Source organism: Aspergillus novofumigatus, assembly GCF_002847465.1.
Source record: "Aspergillus novofumigatus IBT 16806 chromosome Unknown P174scaffold_5, whole genome shotgun sequence".
Classification (NCBI taxonomy): domain Eukaryota; kingdom Fungi; phylum Ascomycota; class Eurotiomycetes; order Eurotiales; family Aspergillaceae; genus Aspergillus; species Aspergillus novofumigatus.
In genome coordinates, this window is record NW_020194278.1 from 1,665,111 (window position 1) to 1,682,747 (window position 17,637).

The window sequence follows — 17,637 nt, forward strand, 5'->3', positions numbered from 1 at the left end:
TTGAGACGATGGTGTAGTATAAAATATACTCTGTACAGCCTCGCGGATCGCCTTAGATTAAATGGCTAGCCTGAGATGCTTGGTGCCATCTTAACTCTCCGTAACGAATACAGTCCCGTCAGGATAGAGACATCCTAAGAGGACATATAAGCGCTTGGCATTGATGGCATTAGTAGAATTGTTGCGACCTGAATCATTCTCCGATGACCATTGCTTCAGTTTTAGTAATTGGTTGCAATCACCGGCGCACAGACAGACAATGTCTAGCAAAAGTGGCCAGATCATTGATTATGGTGGCGGCAGAGGACGGAGATGTTACCATTACTATCGATGCTGAAGGCACGTGCTCGGCGCTGGAGGCACGTGCCCGCTGCGTTGAAGTTTGGATTCGGTCCTCTAACCTCTAGGCTGGTACTGAAGCGGGCCGTCCTGGAAGGAAGAGTCCAATGTTCGAGGTGTCTTCTACGGCCTGAGTTAGAGAGCTCTAGTCGAAAGTCTATGAAAGGAGACCGATCATTAGGTCTGAAGGACTGCTTCAGAGACTCCAACAGGAAAACTCTTAGCTCACAGGATCCTCTTCCAAGGAAGCTCTGCGGATGCTCCCCGAACGTATGAACAGCAAATCCTTTTGTGATCTTCCCCGAAAATTATCTCCATGGACCCCATCAATGAGGATCTGCAGTCGAGCACGGAAATAACTACCAGAAACTTGACAGTGTCGTTCGATATCTAGATAGATAGCACTCTACTCGGTACCAAGAGTCCAAGACAGGCACTACGAATCACGACATACCATAACTGGACTAAACACCCAGACCTCGTCGCCACTTTTCCCGAGTCAGCCCATTCCTGTAATTGGAGGGTTGGGGTACGCGTAGTCTGTTTCAGATTTCGAGCTTGCCGACCTTTGGATATGGAGCTCAACCAAAAGCTTGGATATTTCCGGCTTAGTCTCGCACTCTTAGCTCCTTCCAGCAAGGTCCTTTGTCGACCTCCACAGACCATCAACACTAGTCTTTCGGGTCGGGTACGGTCGTGCCTCCACTTACTCTTCTCAGCTTAGTGGGGGATCTACTGATGCTCGCAATTACTTTGCTTGGCGGTGAAAGGATGGTGTGAGGAAGTAGATACAGATCCGTAGTCTTACTGTATGATCATGCAATAATGTATGCATAGAGTATGAGTATTTGGATCAGAAGATTGGACAGCGCTGTCTGCCTGAGATCCTGCAGCATATTACTTTGTGGAGATCATCACAGCCATGCTCGTATTCCAGAACCCTATGCTCTGGTACGTTGATAATAAGCTTTTCACATGGACATGGTTGATGGGAATCTGAAGTTTACTGGAGACCGGACAGGGTGAAGGCTCATGACTTAGGGCATTTGAGTCTCGTCGCCGAAATCCTCCATCTTGAGTCATGCATGGTATGACTGTTTGGAAAGTGTCACAGAAAGTATCCGTAGTCTAAGGACGTGCTACCCTGAAGTCTCTGCTCTGCTCCGTAGTCCATTCCCACTAGGTGCTAAATGACAGTGGAAACCGGCTTGGCGCTGTTGATTGACACTGGACATATGTTGCATGATTATGAGCGTCAGGATATGTCAAGAGTTTGACGTTTCCGATGTACCTTTGTAGTTTGTATAGTGGTAGTGAGTGGAAGTCTAGAACCCGAGTGGCTACTTGCGTATGGTATAGCCTTGACAATATGAGTTATGACTGTCTGAGATAGTGATTTGATTTTTCTACTCTTTCTCCTTCCAGACACCGAGCTTCTAAGTTTGAACGTTTTGCCACCCTGAGTTCTTGGATCCTACTATGATACAGAGAAAACGCCAAGATAGGCACTTTGTTGCGAATTCTAATTCGGTAGCATACCACGAAGCTAATACCTAAGTTAACCTTAAAGCTCATAGCAACCAGAACAACAACCTCTTCATCAACATCAAAACAAGAAGAATAACATGATAACATGCTGTGATAGCCGATAGCTGATTCGCCCGGAGAAAACCGCTCAATTAAGGAACATTTTCTACTCGCACGGTCACCTACCGGTCAATGGTGCAATATGCTGTCAAAGATGATTTGAGGACCTTCCCGCGAAGCCGCTCACTCCGACTACCCATCCGCAGCCCGCGGACGCGCCGTCGAAACCCACATTCCGTCCTATCTAAGGTAGCTATCTTCAAGAAGAATGGCCTCAGTGTCTTGTCAAACTGAGAAGTTAGATGTCTACGACATGTTTACCTTTCTTCCGTGAAAGTCCTTTACCAGCTCGGTAATTTGTACGTACTCTGCAACTCCACAAAGTCGGCCAGAGACCGAAATTTCCAACCTTGCAAAATAACGGTTGCGACCATTTGTTCTAGGCTACGTTAGTCCTCCAGCCATGCTGTGCTCGGACTGTGGGGAGTCTGCAGTAGGTAACGACTTACGAGGCACCTGTCATAGTAGGTATCAACTCCTAAGTACGTACGGACTATAGACACCCCGAGGCAGTCCGCCGTAAAGCAAGGTACTCTCGGAAGGATGTCATCCACGCATCGGACGAGCGAATTACAGCGCTCCGTAAGGAACCACCGATTGACAATCTCGATGCCATGGGCTCAACGTTTATGATATATCAGAAATTCAAAATCGAGATACTCAAATTTGGTCCTATCGTTGATCCTTCAGCGTTCATTGTTAGGGAACAGGCAATGACAGATGTGACTCCTCGATCTCATTTTTCGTCTGTGCGACAACGGCTTTTTGTTTTCTTTGTGTGGTGGCACTCCGGTTGTGGCGATATCCCTTGCTGCAGCTGCAAGCCCTCGGGACGCAGAGGCAAACAGCATCCGTCTAGGACGGAATAATACAGTAGTAATACTAGTGGTGACTACAGTCGGTACTCGACGGATATCGGATGATGTACCCGACGGTCAACATCGTAGAAGACGCTGAAAGTAGGTCTCCATAGACTAGCCCATACAGACCAATTTATTCTCGAATTTGAGTGTGAAATCTAGAGGCATACTAGCAAGCTAGTACTGCTCCGGAGCCTTCGACGATATCTTCTCGAACGAATTGGTCCAGCTTCCATGCATAGACGAGGAGGCCAAGGTGGGTAAACTGTCAATCTAAATGAGCCCATAGTGCTGACAACCGACCCTAAACCAAATTGCAGTGGAGATTTTAATATCGAGGCCTAATTGGCATCGTTTGCATCGATGACGGATGCAAGATACTACCAGAATTATCGCTTTCGTAGTGGTTTTGTATCATCTTTTAGGACCCTTTTCTGACCCATGTTTGAAAGTCAGGTTATCGCTGGCAATTGGGTAACAGCCGGGGGACCGTTCCGGCCCCCGGAAGCATTTCCTTCCGTCATTAAAGGTCAGGGGTCGACCAATAAAATCAGATTCTATCTTTAGATTATCCAATGAACATCAATGGATGTCCAGCATTTACCTTGGGAGCCTGGCGTCTCATTTCTCAATCAGTTCAGTCAGTAAGGCACCCGACTGTGCGGTTTGTACGTGGGAAATCTCAAATCATAAGGTAGACTTGAGAAATCAACCGGAAACTCGGCCCAGCACTTTCATTTGTGTTACCCAGATATGTCAGGTACCCTTGGAGAAGAGGCATGTGGGACTCCCCTACGGAGTAATAGTCTGTACTGTCTCGGGTGGCAAATGGTGGGTTTGCGATTTGTTGGCTTTGCATTCCTCACTGGATCCAAAATATATGTCAGTTTCGGCATCAAGATATGACAGCTCTTCTGGAGTCCCTTGCTTGGTGGTTCTGTCCTGTCACTTTGCTCTGCACTGCAAATCATTTCATCATCCGAGCCCTAAACACTAATCCTGCGCCCATCATGTTTCAGTTGCGTTTATCATGAGTCCATGACAGCTCTCTAAGGTGGAGGCGGTGAATGCGGATCTTTTATGTATCAACTTTCAGATTCCACATTCAATACCGGTGGCTAGATAGTGGCTGTATTTGATAAGGAAGCAAACATCAAGCGTTTCGCGGCAGTGTCGCGGTACCGAAGACAGTCTCTTTAGATGCGCGGGGTCAATCACGAGAAGGATTTGGAATAATGAGGCAGCTTAGCAGAGATCATTGATTTGACAGTCACATTTTGATCTACATCTAGAGAGGTACATACAGACAAAGAGTATGAGTGGATAAGTACTTATGTTACTATACATACCTTAGTCACCCATGTATAGATATCACAGAACAAAGCAAGAGCTTGCATCTGGTCAAGCAAGGGTTGACATATGTATGTTTTTCTTTCCAAGGCCTCTCCGCATTTGTTCCTGCAGTAGCCCGACCAAACTTGATCCATCTACCGTTGAACAGGTCGAATCCCAAACTTAGGCTAACAGTGCCTGAGGCCCAAGCACTCCACTTCCGAGGCAGCTCTTTGTTCACATGATGTACCACCTTACAATTACAACTAATGTGTCTACCTGCCTATCACCACCTCTCAAATTTCAGACTCCAAAAGAAAGTTTTTGTCCGGCCTTCTAGTTCTCTCTTTCCCCAGAAAATCAATCTCGAGAGTGGTCGACAACCGACAATTCTTACCATACGGAGAAAACGTAGCGCAGTAGGTTCAATACTTTGGCGGACTATTCCTTGGCTAGCATATAATAAGATGCACACCAGTGCCTATCTACATGTTCTCCATTAAATAAAAGTAATTATTGACCGTGGTGTTTCAGGATGATCTCAGTAGTATTCCTTCCTAAACAATTCGGGATCTGACTGCGGCATGTGAAATATGGATTGCATATTGACGTAGTTTGAATGCATGTACACACAATCATACATGCCTCCTGCCTCTCTCAGAGACAGAGCAAATATAATGATATGAATGTCGGTCTGGAAGAACATCCCATCACCTCCGCGGCAGTGGACCCTGTTCGCTACTGTTTCACTACTGCTCTAAATAATCAATCATGCCTCTTAAGGTAGAGTACATTTTATATTACTGACGTAAATTGGGTTCATGTCATTCGGGAAGCAGACTGCGCAATTGTTCGTTCCCGAAACCCAAGGAAAGTCCTGAGCGACGTGATCACAATTTGAACCAATCAGAGCAGAGCTCCGAAATTTAGATTGGCAGATTGCTGTTGCACACGGGGAATTGATGCTGATTAGCGACTGGCTTGATGATGACTTGCCCTTATGTAACAGCGTCAAACTAACCACTTGCTGATCCCGTTGAAACTTTGCAATGCTGATCTACTGTTCTCTGAACACTATCAACTTACCATTTTTCATCATTTGATCTGCTTGTGGATTGTTTTGTCTCTTTGATTGGAATGACGGAGTTCCCCAAATGGCGGACGGGATATGCCAGCGGGGCCGTCTAGCTTAGCCGGGCGAGTCAATTCTTCCCATCACGGGCAGAGTCTATTGGCTTTCAATGCAGCTCGAGCGCACTTAGTCTCGCCAACTTCTGGTTGAATCGAAGTGGAAAAGGAACCACGCCATCTCCTGATAGGTTGGCCGGCTCAAATCTGTGGGATGGACCACCCTGAACAATTTAGGTAAAGCCTTGGTTATCACTACTACTATCTTTCTATCTAGCATTCTAGCTAACCAGTATCAGGGCGGCGTCAAAAAGAGTTACTGCCACTCCGCCAATCTGCCACATCACCTTTTAGTTCCTGCAAAGTTGCGCATGAGGAAGAGCGCCCCCACTTAACCCATCCTCCCAGGATTTCTGTGACTGGCTGCACCCCAGCGCTCCCAGTCACCAAACCCATGGGAAATAGTCCAGTGATAAGCTGAAGTTGATGCGTGCTCTGTTAAAACGAGGCTAAGGATGGCAAATGGGACCTTCAAAGTCAGTTCTTGCAGAAAAAACCACATGAAGCTGAAAACGTTATTCCTCAGAGGTGGGCGTAGAAATGATTGTATCGGCATGTGCGCGTCAGCTGGCTTGAAGGAGAACCGAATTATCGTTCTTTACTGGAGGCAACTATTTTGGGAGTGAGAGAGAGACAATATGAGCATTTCCAATCCCATCAGTAGTACTGCGTATCTCTCTACTGTCATTGAAGCTGAGGTCTCGGGGACAGTGGCAATTCACAGTCCAATTTTTCTGATCACGCCAATCATTGATCTCCATCAGATACTTCTACATGAGACAAGACTATCACGGTGACAACGGCGTTCGTCAACATTTCAAGTCCCATAGGTTAGGTCCCTCCACTGCCCTCAGACAGTGCTGCGCCGCTGCGGTATTTGCCGACCACTAACTGTATTTATCGCCCCTTCTGTTGGCTGTTGTGTACGGTGAGACAAGGCGTCCATCTCTTGGTGGAAAGACAGCAAGTAAGAAGTCTCCGCATTTCCCGGTAGGATACACCCTCGTTTCCACCTCTCTCAATTCTGCTTCTAGTACCATGTATCTCCTGTAACAATCTAACTACGTACTAATATCTCGAAGCCAACTTTCCATTCGCAACGGGGCCTGGGACTGGCCCAAATCCAGCTAATGTTTCCTACTCGTGCTCTTGAGCGCCACTCACTAAGACCTTTTTGGGTTCCCCGGCCGAAGTTGGTGGGGCAGATTGCTCTTTAGTACAGGTCTACAGACCGGGATCCGTCGCTGACTCTCCGACCAGTCTGTCTAGGGTAGTTGATCTTACAGATCAGTGTCCGAATTGAGGAAGAGCACAACATTTTGTATTGCAACTTAGTATCTGGGTCAGTTGGAGATGGCGAACTATCATTATCTTTTCCCGTCGCGATGGCGAGGACGAAAAGACTCTTGCGAAAACCCTCAGACTATCTGCCTACCTACCTATATGGGAAGAACCAGTCCCACCTCCCACGGGTCTCCGCTTCTGAGGTTTCAATTGTAACTGGTCCGTAGACATTTTATCTGAAGGAAAAGTGAGTTTTGCATTTCTGACCTTCTGTAGGCTGCGACGTGCATATCTCCAGCCCCAGATTGTAGAGTTGCAACCGAAGGCGAGAAAAGTTTGGAAACCAGCACGGTACCCTCCCGACCTAATAATAATACTGGATCAGGTACCCTTGTTAATGGTTCACGCATACCGCATACTTCCTGCGTAGGAACAAAATTTAGAATCATTTAAAGAGTCTGGTTCACGTCCCGTTATGACACCATATCTCCTGGGTATTTTATCAGGAGTGGTGGAACTTTGGAGTGGGAGGGTGGGATAAAAATACTGCTAATAATAATAATAATATCTAATAATGGTACAGTATTTTAAAATTGCTTTTATTTTGTTTTAATATATTTCATTTTATTTTCTATGTAGCACTGCTAATAAATTATTAAGATAGGATTATTTTTTCTGGCACCACCTCAGTACAAGCCACTGCTCCCACATGTGCACCACCTCCAGACAGAAACTAAGTACTTTAATACTAGAACTAAAAGTACGACTAAGAAGCCACTACCAATTGCGCTACGAAGCTGTAGCACAGGCAGATCAGTCGCTCAGTTTATCCACTGCCCAGTGCCCACTCTGCTGCCCACCCCTTCTAGCCGTCGCTCCTCGTCCCATAGTTATCGGCCTGGCCTGTCTCTCGTTATTTCCCCGCGACTTTCAGTTTCCTCTCTGTACTGTACTCTAGCTTAGTCTCCATTGCATTGATCTTCTTCTTATTCTCTATGGATTTCTGAACTATTTTTTACTTTTTCCCTTTCTAGGTTCTGTCTTAATTCTCTTCGTGCCATTCCTTTTTATCTTTCCTTTACTACTTAACCTTTTGCCTTCTTTTTTTCCCTTTCCTATATCTCTCTTTCTGTTCCCGTGTCATTTATCTGTCTCCCGGTGCCTTGATCGAGAGCGTTCCAAATCATACAGATAGATCTTGTGGTTTGGCTCGTATCGAAAAAGAGGTCCCTGTCTTTCTTTAACAGACTTCAGACACTCGTCTACATTGGATATAACATCAGTATCCAAGGCTGGCAAGGAAGATCCAACTGTCGATCCCTCCAGTCCATTCCTTCATTCAAAAGAAGAGACACTCCCTCGATATACACTCATTCATCTCCAGTATTGTCGCCTAATATTCGTCACTCTTCATCGAGCTGCGACATCGCCAACAACGCACTGGAGGACACATACAGGTCAATTATACGTATAGCATAATCAGCAAACAGCAAGGCAAGGATCAGAGCTTCATCTACTCTGAGTCCTGGTCGACTTCATCATCTGTTCGTGGCTTTCCTGACTCACCACTGATACCTGACTTGCGGTATAATAACTAACACCTGTCCAAAGTCAGACACAGTAACCCGCAACAATGGACGCAACATACACTATGGCACAGACCCCAGTGCAGGGACAGCCATCATTTGCATACTACCCAACAGAGTCGCAATCGCGGCAGCAACATTTCACCAGTCACCCGTCTGAGATGCAGTACTATGGACAAGTGCCGCCTTTCCCACAGCAACAAGCACAACAACAGCATAGCATGCCAGAACAACAGCCCGTCTACGCTGCTCAACCTATGTTGAACATGCATCAGATGGCCACAACCAATGCCTTTCGAGGTGCCCTGAGCATGACTCCCATTGCCTCCCCACAGCCAACTCACCTCAAGCCTACCATCATCGTGCAGCAGGACTCCCCAGTTCTCATGCCTCTGGACACGAGATTCGTCAGCAATGACTTCTATGGGTTCCCTTCGACCCCACCTCTGTCCACATCTGGAAGCACCATCAGCAGCCCCCCGTCCAGCAATGGCTCTCTTCATACCCCGATCAACGATTGCTTCTTCTCATTTGAGAAGGTGGAAGGGGTGAAGGAGGGTTGCGAGAGCGATGTTCACTGTGAGCTCCTGGCCAACACGGGCTGGTCGCGGTCTGACTCGCCTCCTTTGACACCTGGTGAGTTAAACATTTTCTGGTGTTGAGTCTAGTGTTTTGCTCCCTTTTTAAACTTTTTGTACATTGAAAGCAGGTGTTGAAAGATCATGTTGCGGGGACTGTGTTTGGGAAGAATCTAGGGCTAAGCAGGGGCTAACTGAACCCGTTCCAGTGTTTATCCAACCTCCATCCCTCACCGCCAGCCAGAGCTCAGATCTCCTATCGGCTCATGGGTCCTGCCCATCCCTTTCTCCATCGCCCTCTCCGGACTCGTCAACGTTCATCTCTCATTCTCAGTCAATTCTCTCAGTTGAGCCCTCTGGATCCGACTTCTGCGATCCTCGACAGCTTACCGTCGAGTCGTCAGTCGGAGCACCTGCAGAGCTACCGCCATTGCCTACTCTTTCCTGCAATGAGGAGGAACCTAAGGTTGTTTTGGGCAGCGCAACTGTGACATTGCCGGTTCACGAGGGCTTGTCGCCTTCATTCTCCAGCTCCTCCGAGGATCCCCTCGGTTCATTGCCCACTTTCGACAGTTTCTCCGACCTTGATTCGGAGGACGAGTTTGCCAACAAGCTCGTCGACTTCCACCCCATTGGAAACACCTACTTCCTGGGAGATAAGCGGCAACGTCTGGGAACATACCTCCTTGATGAAGACGAGTTCTTGAGTGAACGCAGCTTGGAAGATTTGGACGACCACGAGGCCTTTGCCCAATCCGGTCTTCCTTCCGTGGAGTCCTGTGATCTTCTCGCAGCCGAAGGTGATGTTACACAGAACACTGAGGAAATGAGCTCGAAGAAGAGAGCTACCTCTCGCAGGTCGCTTAAGAGGGCCAGCACGTCGGAGAGCAGCTCGGATAGCCTTGCCAAGAAGACTCAGGCTTCCGCCACCAGCCGCTCTGGTCACTCTGAGACGACTTCCACAATCCAGCAGTCGACTGCCTCTTCGCGTCAGAACTCAACCGCCAATACATCCAGCTCTGAGTCCCCGGCTGCTCCTGTCTCAGTCAACCGTCGTGGTCGCAAGCAATCCTTGACCGACGACCCCTCGAAGACCTTTGTCTGCTCGCTCTGCTCTCGTCGTTTCCGCCGTCAGGAGCATCTCAAGCGTCATTACCGCTCGCTTCACACTCAGGACAAGCCGTTTGAATGCCATGAGTGCGGCAAGAAGTTCTCCCGCAGCGACAACCTTGCTCAGCATGCCAGGACTCATGGCGGTGGTTCCATTGTGATGGGCGTTATCGACACAAACAGCTCGAACACCCAACCCGCGTTCGATGAGCCTGAGCCGCGGGCTCTGGGCCTCGCTCTGTACGAGGCCGCCAACGCCGCGACGAGCAAGTCGACAACGAGCGAGTCATCTGACGGAACTATTTCAGACACGTCGTCCGTCGGTGGGCGGCCTGCCAAGAAGCGCCGACGGGAGGACCACGTCTGAACTTCCGTTCGCGAGACTACTAGAAGCTCTATAATGATGCGATGAGACCAGGAGCTCTCCTAATACTTAATATACTTTCCTAATCATTCTTCCACATCCGGGCTTGGTGGATCTGGCTTGGTCATTTCCTTGGATTGGCGTCAGGGCTGTTTGCATCGGTGGTTTATAAGAGGGGGAAGGTTCCAGGCATACGAGCTCCTTGCTCTTACAAGGACGGAGGCTTTGGGCTGCCTGGACAGCAATCGAGCTTGGGCGCACTTGGGAGTCCAGGGTACTGGACCAAAATCAATAGAGCGCATGACGATACCTATCATTTTCTGGCGCGGACGGTTGACTTGGGCACTATTCGTTTTTCTCACCTTTCTCCTTCTCTGTCTTTTTATTGATTCTTCACTGCGAAACATTGGAGGCCCACAGCCTTTCCAGCTTTCGCCTGTTCATCTTTTTCATATGCTGTTCTTTCATCTTGCATTCTTTGTGACTTATTCGATGTAATATCTTTTTCCACATGCTTTCGTTTCTCCCCCTTCATTACTGTGCTGGCCACATGTACCATCTAATCTGCCTTTAGCAGTCATTTCTCATCACCCATCTCATACCCCTTGTTTGTATTATCTCCCTCGCTGTTACTGAACTTATTTATACCTTGCATTATTCCCCTATGGACTAATATGTTGCGCATACCATTTGTAGTGGTAGACCTAGTGGTAATCTGAAGAATTGGTGAAAGAATCCCCTGCCTTAAACTGAGACAGTACTCCAGCAAAGAGAAAATTAGAGGTCATATTGCCAAGGTTGACATTTATTATTTAACCTTCATAAACATTGTTGTGTGGGCGTCAATTGTTGTATGGTCAACACCTGAGATCGGGCAACTCCCATGTTTACCTCTCGTAGATCCAGTTTTTCAAAATTTGCAAAATGCGGCACTTCAATTCTAGCGCTCTGGTTGGAAGTAGTCGGCGCTCCCTTCACCACCTCATATTCCCCGCACTGAATAACACGTTTCAAATCAGAAGGAGCACGTCTGATGACGACGTAAAGACAAAAGGAGGGTGCTCTTTTGGATGCGCCCCTCACTTGCGCTACAAAGCAAAGCGGGACAACCTCCAGCGACAATGTCGCCACCAACACAGACTCCCCAAGCAACACCAGAGCTAAACGTGATTGCCTTGATATCAGGCGGCAAAGACTCGCTCTACTCCATCCTACACTGCATCAGGAACGGACACAAGGTCGTCGCTCTAGCGAATCTGTACCCATCTACATCCAGACAGGCGCCCAGTACCGCCGCCAAAGGTAATCATGAACATCCCAAGGAGGAGAAAGAAGACGAAGGAGGAGAAGAAGAAGAAGACATCGACAGCTTCATGTACCAAACCATCGGACACAGCGTGATCCCGCTCTACGAAGCCGCCCTGGGCATCCCGCTCTACCGGGCCCCATCATCGGCGACGCGGTCGATACATCCCGTATCTACCGGCACAACGCCGCAGACCAAATGGCCGACGAGCCTGAGTCTTCGACCGAGGAAAACAAGCAGCACCTGCAGGACGAGACGGAGTCGCTTGTTCCCCTCCTGCGACGGATACAGGCGGCTCATCCCGAAGCGAACGCCGTCTCGGCCGGTGCCATCTTGTCCACGTACCAGCGGACGAGGATCGAGAATGTCGCGTCGAGACTGGGGCTCGTGCCGCTTGCTTGGCTGTGGCAGTATCCCGTTCTGCCTGCCCCTGCGGAGCGGAGCACGGTCTCGGCGGTGTCGTCTGTGGTGGGCGATGCGGGTTACTGGAGGATATGGCTGCTTGCGGGTGTGAGGCGCGGATCATCAAGGTTGCTTCTGGGGGTTGGATGAGGGGTTTCTGTGGGGGATGTGTCGTCGGCGGATGGGGCGTTGCGGAGGCGTATTGTGAATGGGATGAGGCGGTTTGCTGCGCCGGAGGATCTGCGGGGCGCAGTGCTGGGGGAGGGTGGGGAGTATGAGAGTTTGGCGCTCGATGGGCCCGGGTTTCTTTGGAGATCGAGGATTGAGGTTTGCGAGACGGAGGTGCGGACGGGTGAGGGTGGCGTTGGGTATGTGAGGTTGAAAGGGGCGAGATGCGTGCCTAAGACGGCTGCGGAGGGAGATGGGATCACGCCGCAGTCAGTGAGACGGCCGATGCTGCTGGATGAGGCGTTTGCTCGAGTTCTGGATGAGGTGCGGTCGGTTTCAGGGAGCTACGGAGGTGAAGCGCAGGCTGGATCCATCAGCGCTGGACGTATCGAGTGCGAGCCTCGCCAATTGAGGAACGGCGGGATATGGCACATCTGCAACATCACAGCGCCCGAGGCAGGCACCGAGGCCGCTGAACAGATGAAAGCCATTGCCGGGAAGATCAGGACGATACTGCAGTCTTCCACTGACCTACCCCGGTCGACGGAGGATATTATCTTCGCTACAGTGCTGCTCCGTTCCATGGCCGATTTTGCATCGATGAACAACACTTACGTCTCGCTTTTCAAGAAACCTAACCCCCGGCAAGAGCCACAGTGGCCTGCGGAGATGAGCTCCCTGAAGGCGTGAATGTCATGGTCTCATTCATAGTTGATTTGGGAGACAGAGATTCCCGGCAAGGCCTTCATGTTCAGTCTCGTTCGTACTGGGCACCGGCCAACATTGGGCCGTATTCGCAAGCCATGTCTATTCCTCTGCGAGGAGCCGAGCGTATAGTATACATTGCTGGACAGATCCCTCTAGAGCCGGCCTCTATGCAAATGGTCTGTGACAGCGCACCTACGGTGGAACAATCTTGGCTTTCGGGCTACTCTCTACGGGCGGTGTTGTCTCTTCAGCATATGTGGAGGATCGGTGCAGCCATGCAGGTCGACTGGTGGCTTGGAGCAGTTGCATTTATAACAGGTGCAGAAAACATCGCTGCTAAGGCTCGAGTAGCCTGGCACATCTGGGAGACCATGAACAGCCAACGCGACGATGAATCGGTCGACGAAGAAGAGTCTACGTTCGATGTGTGGGACATCAAATACGGACGCAGGGCAGAGGAGCAAACCACCAAGGCGAGGGTCTCGGCCCCGATACCGAACTTCGAAGTGCTGCGATCGAGCGGAGTAATTCCTCCCTTCCTAGCCGTCCAGGTCGAAGAACTACCTCGCGCCAGTGATATTGAATGGCAAGGTCTGGGCTACCACTGCGATGGACTGGAATTGAACGCAGAAGAAATAGATCAAGGACGCACCACCAAGACAATCACAGAACAGAAAGCGGGCTACACTATTATCGAAATCGACATGGAGAAGTCAGAAAGCGATCTGAAGTCATCATTGCAGCAAATTCTAGCCGCCCACACGGTAACCCCGGCCTTAACGCACGCAGTGATCTATACCACAGGGGCGTTCCCCCTGGATAACTGGCCAGGGGAAGTCGTCCCCTGCAAGTCGGTTTGGGGTCACAGGGGAAGCAGGCTGGCAGCTGGTATTATTTTCCAGAGCCTTGAGCCATAGAGACCTTTTGGTCTATTGATGAAGTATCAATCGAGGAAATGACGTCTCACGAAAACATGCATACAACCACACATGATGGATGCCGTTGAGCGCCCTTGAAGGCTGATTGGGCATAATAACCCGAGATAAGCGTGATCAGACGTCAGTAGTAAGAAACGGTAATCTACGGCTGCGCCGCATTTTTGAACCTATCTTTGCATCCCTGCTTCCATTCGTTCTGTGCGGCCAAGAATGGTTGGGACAAACGCGTGGCGCACCAACAGCAGGCCTGTACCTAATCTAGCAGTTGACTGGATGTAACCGCTGACAGGGGTTCGGACTCAACAAGGTAGAAAACTGGACGACATGACTTTTAATATGAATTAGCCACCGATCTCGTGGTACAATTTTCCCTCCTGTCTACTGGTGCTAGGTACTTTTCGAGTGGTGCTACTACTGAGACTAGTACCGTAAGAACATCGTCGAAGTCGAAAGCATGTGATAGGCGAATAAATAGTAGACTCTTCCGCCTTTTGCGTCCAAACTCGATAACAAGCGACAACCCTCCGCTTCGTTCGCTTCAGTCGCTACGAGCCAATCTGTCGGTTCTGGCAATTGCGTGAGTGAAAAGAAGCGATACTCTTCTTTGATCGAGATGGCGCATTTGCTAATTTGATTTACAACAGTAACCCCTCTCCGCACTCCGAAACCGACATGACGTATTTGTTATTATAGAGACCTTCCCGAAAACCATTCATGGCGCCATGGCCTCCAAGCTGAGCGAGGAGGAAGGCGGACTTATTCCCGGCCGAAACGTCAGCGACTTAGACATTCCTACTGCTGATCCCCTCCGGCTATTATCTCGTTCACCCCATCCATACCACCGAAAGGGCCTGAAATGTGCTGAGACACCGTCGGTGTTGACAGATCACAGCGATCGACCGTCCCGGAACTTGTCACAATGGGCCAAGACCTCCAGCGATAGCGGGACAGAAGCGGACGATGAGAGTACGGGTCTCTTAAAAGGACTTCCAGCCCCTCCCCCACGGCCACGCAAAGGGCTTCGATCTAGCTGGAATGGCGTGGACGATAGTGACGTGTGGTATCCGACGTTGCGGACGTGGCCATCATTCACTCGGTCGACCTCGTCGCGAAGTTCGCGAAGGGGCTCGGGAGACGAAGCACAAGCCGAAGTACGCAAGCTGAGAGACAAGGCCCGCAGAAAGGCTCGAATTGAGGTATTCCGGAGGCTTTCAGAGACTGCGTTGTTGCTCTCTGTAGGTGGTGTTGTCTTATGGCAGGACGACACCAGAGCGCTTGCGCGGACGTGGAGAAAAGGTTTGTGAATAACTCTTGTCTCGTGTCGGTGCTAAGTATGGCTTACTGATTTGGGACAGAGCTCCTTGCTCATACTCTAGTTGTGACTGCGCTCTATGCGGTGTATCCTCTACACCAGACACGACGCCTACGGTTCTCCAAACTATTTTCCTTCACAGTTCCTTCGAAATTTGAGCCTGCTCCTCTCCTCTATCCGATCTTGATACCGATCTTCATCTCGTTGTCCTTATCACACCATAGACCGCCGTTAATACTACCCAACATCCTCCTCAGCCTCTCGTCGCTACCCGCCCCGGTCGTTCCTCTGCACGGTTTGTTTAATGGTCACAGCATTCCTCATTGGTTCATTACTTTGATACCCATATTGGTTTCGGAGCATTGGTCCGCAGACAGCTCAACACCTACACCTCTCTCTTTTCGTGGCCTTAATTCGGAGCTATTGACTCTTGTTTTTCCTTTGCACCAAGCATTGATACCCACTCTAGATTTCCTGTTGACTACTAGTATCCTTCCAGCGGAACTGCAGCTCCTGGCGACCGCTTTGATTAATTTGTTTGTATTTGCGGCCTCACCACAAGCAGAGATTCTCAAGGCACTCCTCTGGCTCGGTGGCCTCTGCCTTTTCGCCTCTTGTCGGCATGTCCTTCGATGGGAGGTGGTGCTGGCAAGAATTCCCACCTGGAAATTCAGGCGAACCCCCAGGTCATGGCGGTCACCGCGGTCACCGAAGAATATCTTGAATTTGATCGACCACAAGGTCTGCCAGAGGCTGAGTCGGACCGCTTCGTCCGAAGATGCCGTGTCGGATAGCGATTACTCACCAGGCCGTTCGCTCAAATCACGCAAGACTATGCAGGAAACTCGGAACAATGTCGCGATCAAAGAACCTATCTCCGCCGTGGACAAAGTGAGCACAGAGGAGATATTTGAGCGGCATATGCCTGCCACACACCGCCGGCGGCACACCATCTCAACTTTCGAGGAAGTTGTGCGCACCGAGCGAGTCCGGACGACCCCTAGTGGCAGGCGGAAGCGATCAATGGCCCCTGGGCTCTCGTCATTCCTCACAATGACTGTACCGCAGGCTCAAGTACGCAAGTGGCTCTATGCTCTCTACGTGTACGCTGCTGTACTAGTTATAATCCTCGGTCCCATTCGAAAATACGTTAGTGAACAAGCGTTAGGTGGAGAAGAGCCGTTTGGATGGGCCCTTGGCTATCTGTTCGGTAATATATCGTGGTTCAGGTTCAGGGTCGTTATGTGGAATCTAGACCACTGGATATCTCTACCGGCGCGCTTGGACGAGGAGGGCCTCGACGCATATTGCTCGTTCGGCTGGGTTGAGCACATTCGTCAAAGTACTTTTGGCGAAGCCAATACGCGCCTTGTCCTCACTGCTTATTGCATCCTTGTGCTTCTGACAGGTATGGTTGTCGTCTTCAAGCTCAGGTCCGTCGCGGAAGTAGACACAAGACGCAAAGTCTTCCACGGCATGATGGTGTTGATGTTCCTCCCGACGGTCTATGTCGACCCGGCATTCTGTGCTCTGGCTCTCGCATTAGTCTTGGCGGTCTTTCTCCTTCTAGACCTCTTCCGAGCCTCGCAACTTCCGCCGATATCCCGGCCATTGACGTATTTCCTGGCTCCCTATGTCGACGGCCGTGACCATCGGGGCCCCGTTATCATCTCTCATATCTTTCTCCTCATCGGATGCGCCATTCCTCTATGGCTTTCCTTGGCTGATGTCCCGCGGACGGGAGATAGTCCCTGGAGCGGATGGAATATCAGCTCAAGGGATGTCAGTATGGTCAGCGGTGTGATCTGCGTTGGCATGGGAGACGCGGCCGCCTCATTGATCGGCCGGCGATTCGGGCGGCGCAAGTGGTTCTGGGGAGGCGGAAAATCCATCGAGGGCAGTGTGGCCTTTGTTATCGCCGTATTCTCTGGGCTTTTGTTCGCGTGCATCTGGCTCGCGGTAGGACAATGGCCCATGAACGGATCGGATGCGCCACGGCAGTATTTCTGGCCGGTTACGGTTCTCAAAGCCATTCTGGCCGCTGGTGCGACCAGTGCAACCGAAGCGATTCTCACTGGATGCAATGATAATGTGGTTGTGCCGATTATACTCTGGTTGCTGGTCAGAGGGCTCGGTCTATGATTAATTACCTGGATCTCATCTGATCTTAAGCGACTCCTCCGGATGAATGAGCTACAGGTCCGAATGTTCGCGTACTATATCATCCCCTCGATTTCTGTCGCTGGCAATTTGGCTTGCTGGAAGAGAGCACTGAGCAATCCAGTACTTGAAATGAGCCACAAAACCACCGGATATGAAGCTACTGATGAATACGAACTTTTCTCTATTGATGTTATTAGGCATAATGCATGACTCCTGATTTGAAGCGCTTAGACGAGGCGCAATAGACAGCGTTTTCCTTTTTTTCCAATTTACATTAGAGAAATGTTTCTACTCCGAACGGAGAAGTCTAGAATCATACACGAACAGAGAACCAGAGATGAGCGAAGCCTGA

General features: G+C 49.9%; 3 protein-coding genes across 3 annotated transcripts; all 3 read left to right on the forward strand.

Moving 5' to 3' along the window:
- Window positions 1-7,915: 7,915 nt before the first annotated feature.
- sebA (putative C2H2 transcription factor (Seb1)) lies at window positions 7,916-10,361 on the forward strand. The gene is made up of 3 exons (XM_024821357.1): window positions 7,916-8,194; window positions 8,262-8,872; window positions 8,946-10,361. Exons 2-3 carry the CDS (start codon window positions 8,284-8,286, stop codon window positions 10,289-10,291), a joined length of 1,935 nt encoding a protein of 644 aa, XP_024681476.1. The 5' UTR covers window positions 7,916-8,194; window positions 8,262-8,283; the 3' UTR covers window positions 10,292-10,361.
- A 1,048-nt stretch (window positions 10,362-11,409) lies between these two features.
- P174DRAFT_421914 (diphthine--ammonia ligase family protein) lies at window positions 11,410-13,789 on the forward strand (the record flags this gene model as incomplete). Its single annotated transcript, XM_024824994.1, has 4 exons — window positions 11,410-11,763; window positions 11,811-12,124; window positions 12,194-12,850; window positions 12,892-13,789. 4 exons carry the CDS (start codon window positions 11,410-11,412, stop codon window positions 13,787-13,789), a joined length of 2,223 nt encoding a protein of 740 aa, XP_024681477.1.
- A 743-nt stretch (window positions 13,790-14,532) lies between these two features.
- On the forward strand, window positions 14,533-17,264 carry P174DRAFT_372411 (putative phosphatidate cytidylyltransferase; the record flags this gene model as incomplete). The annotated part of the gene is made up of 2 exons (XM_024822429.1): window positions 14,533-15,106; window positions 15,166-17,264. The coding sequence occupies 2 exons, from the start codon at window positions 14,533-14,535 to the stop codon at window positions 17,262-17,264; spliced, it is 2,673 nt and encodes an 890-aa protein (XP_024681478.1).
- Between the last annotated feature and the right edge of the window lie 373 nt (window positions 17,265-17,637).

Excerpts from the sequence above, each read along its gene's own strand:
- sebA (XM_024821357.1), top strand. The coding sequence starts at position 8,284 with ATGGACGCAACATACACTATGGCACAGACCCCAGTGCAGGGACAGCCA. Across the intron at positions 8,873-8,945 it reads CTCGCCTCCTTTGACACCTG|GTGTTGAAAGATCATGTTGC; the intron begins GTGAGTTAAACA and ends CATTGAAAGCAG.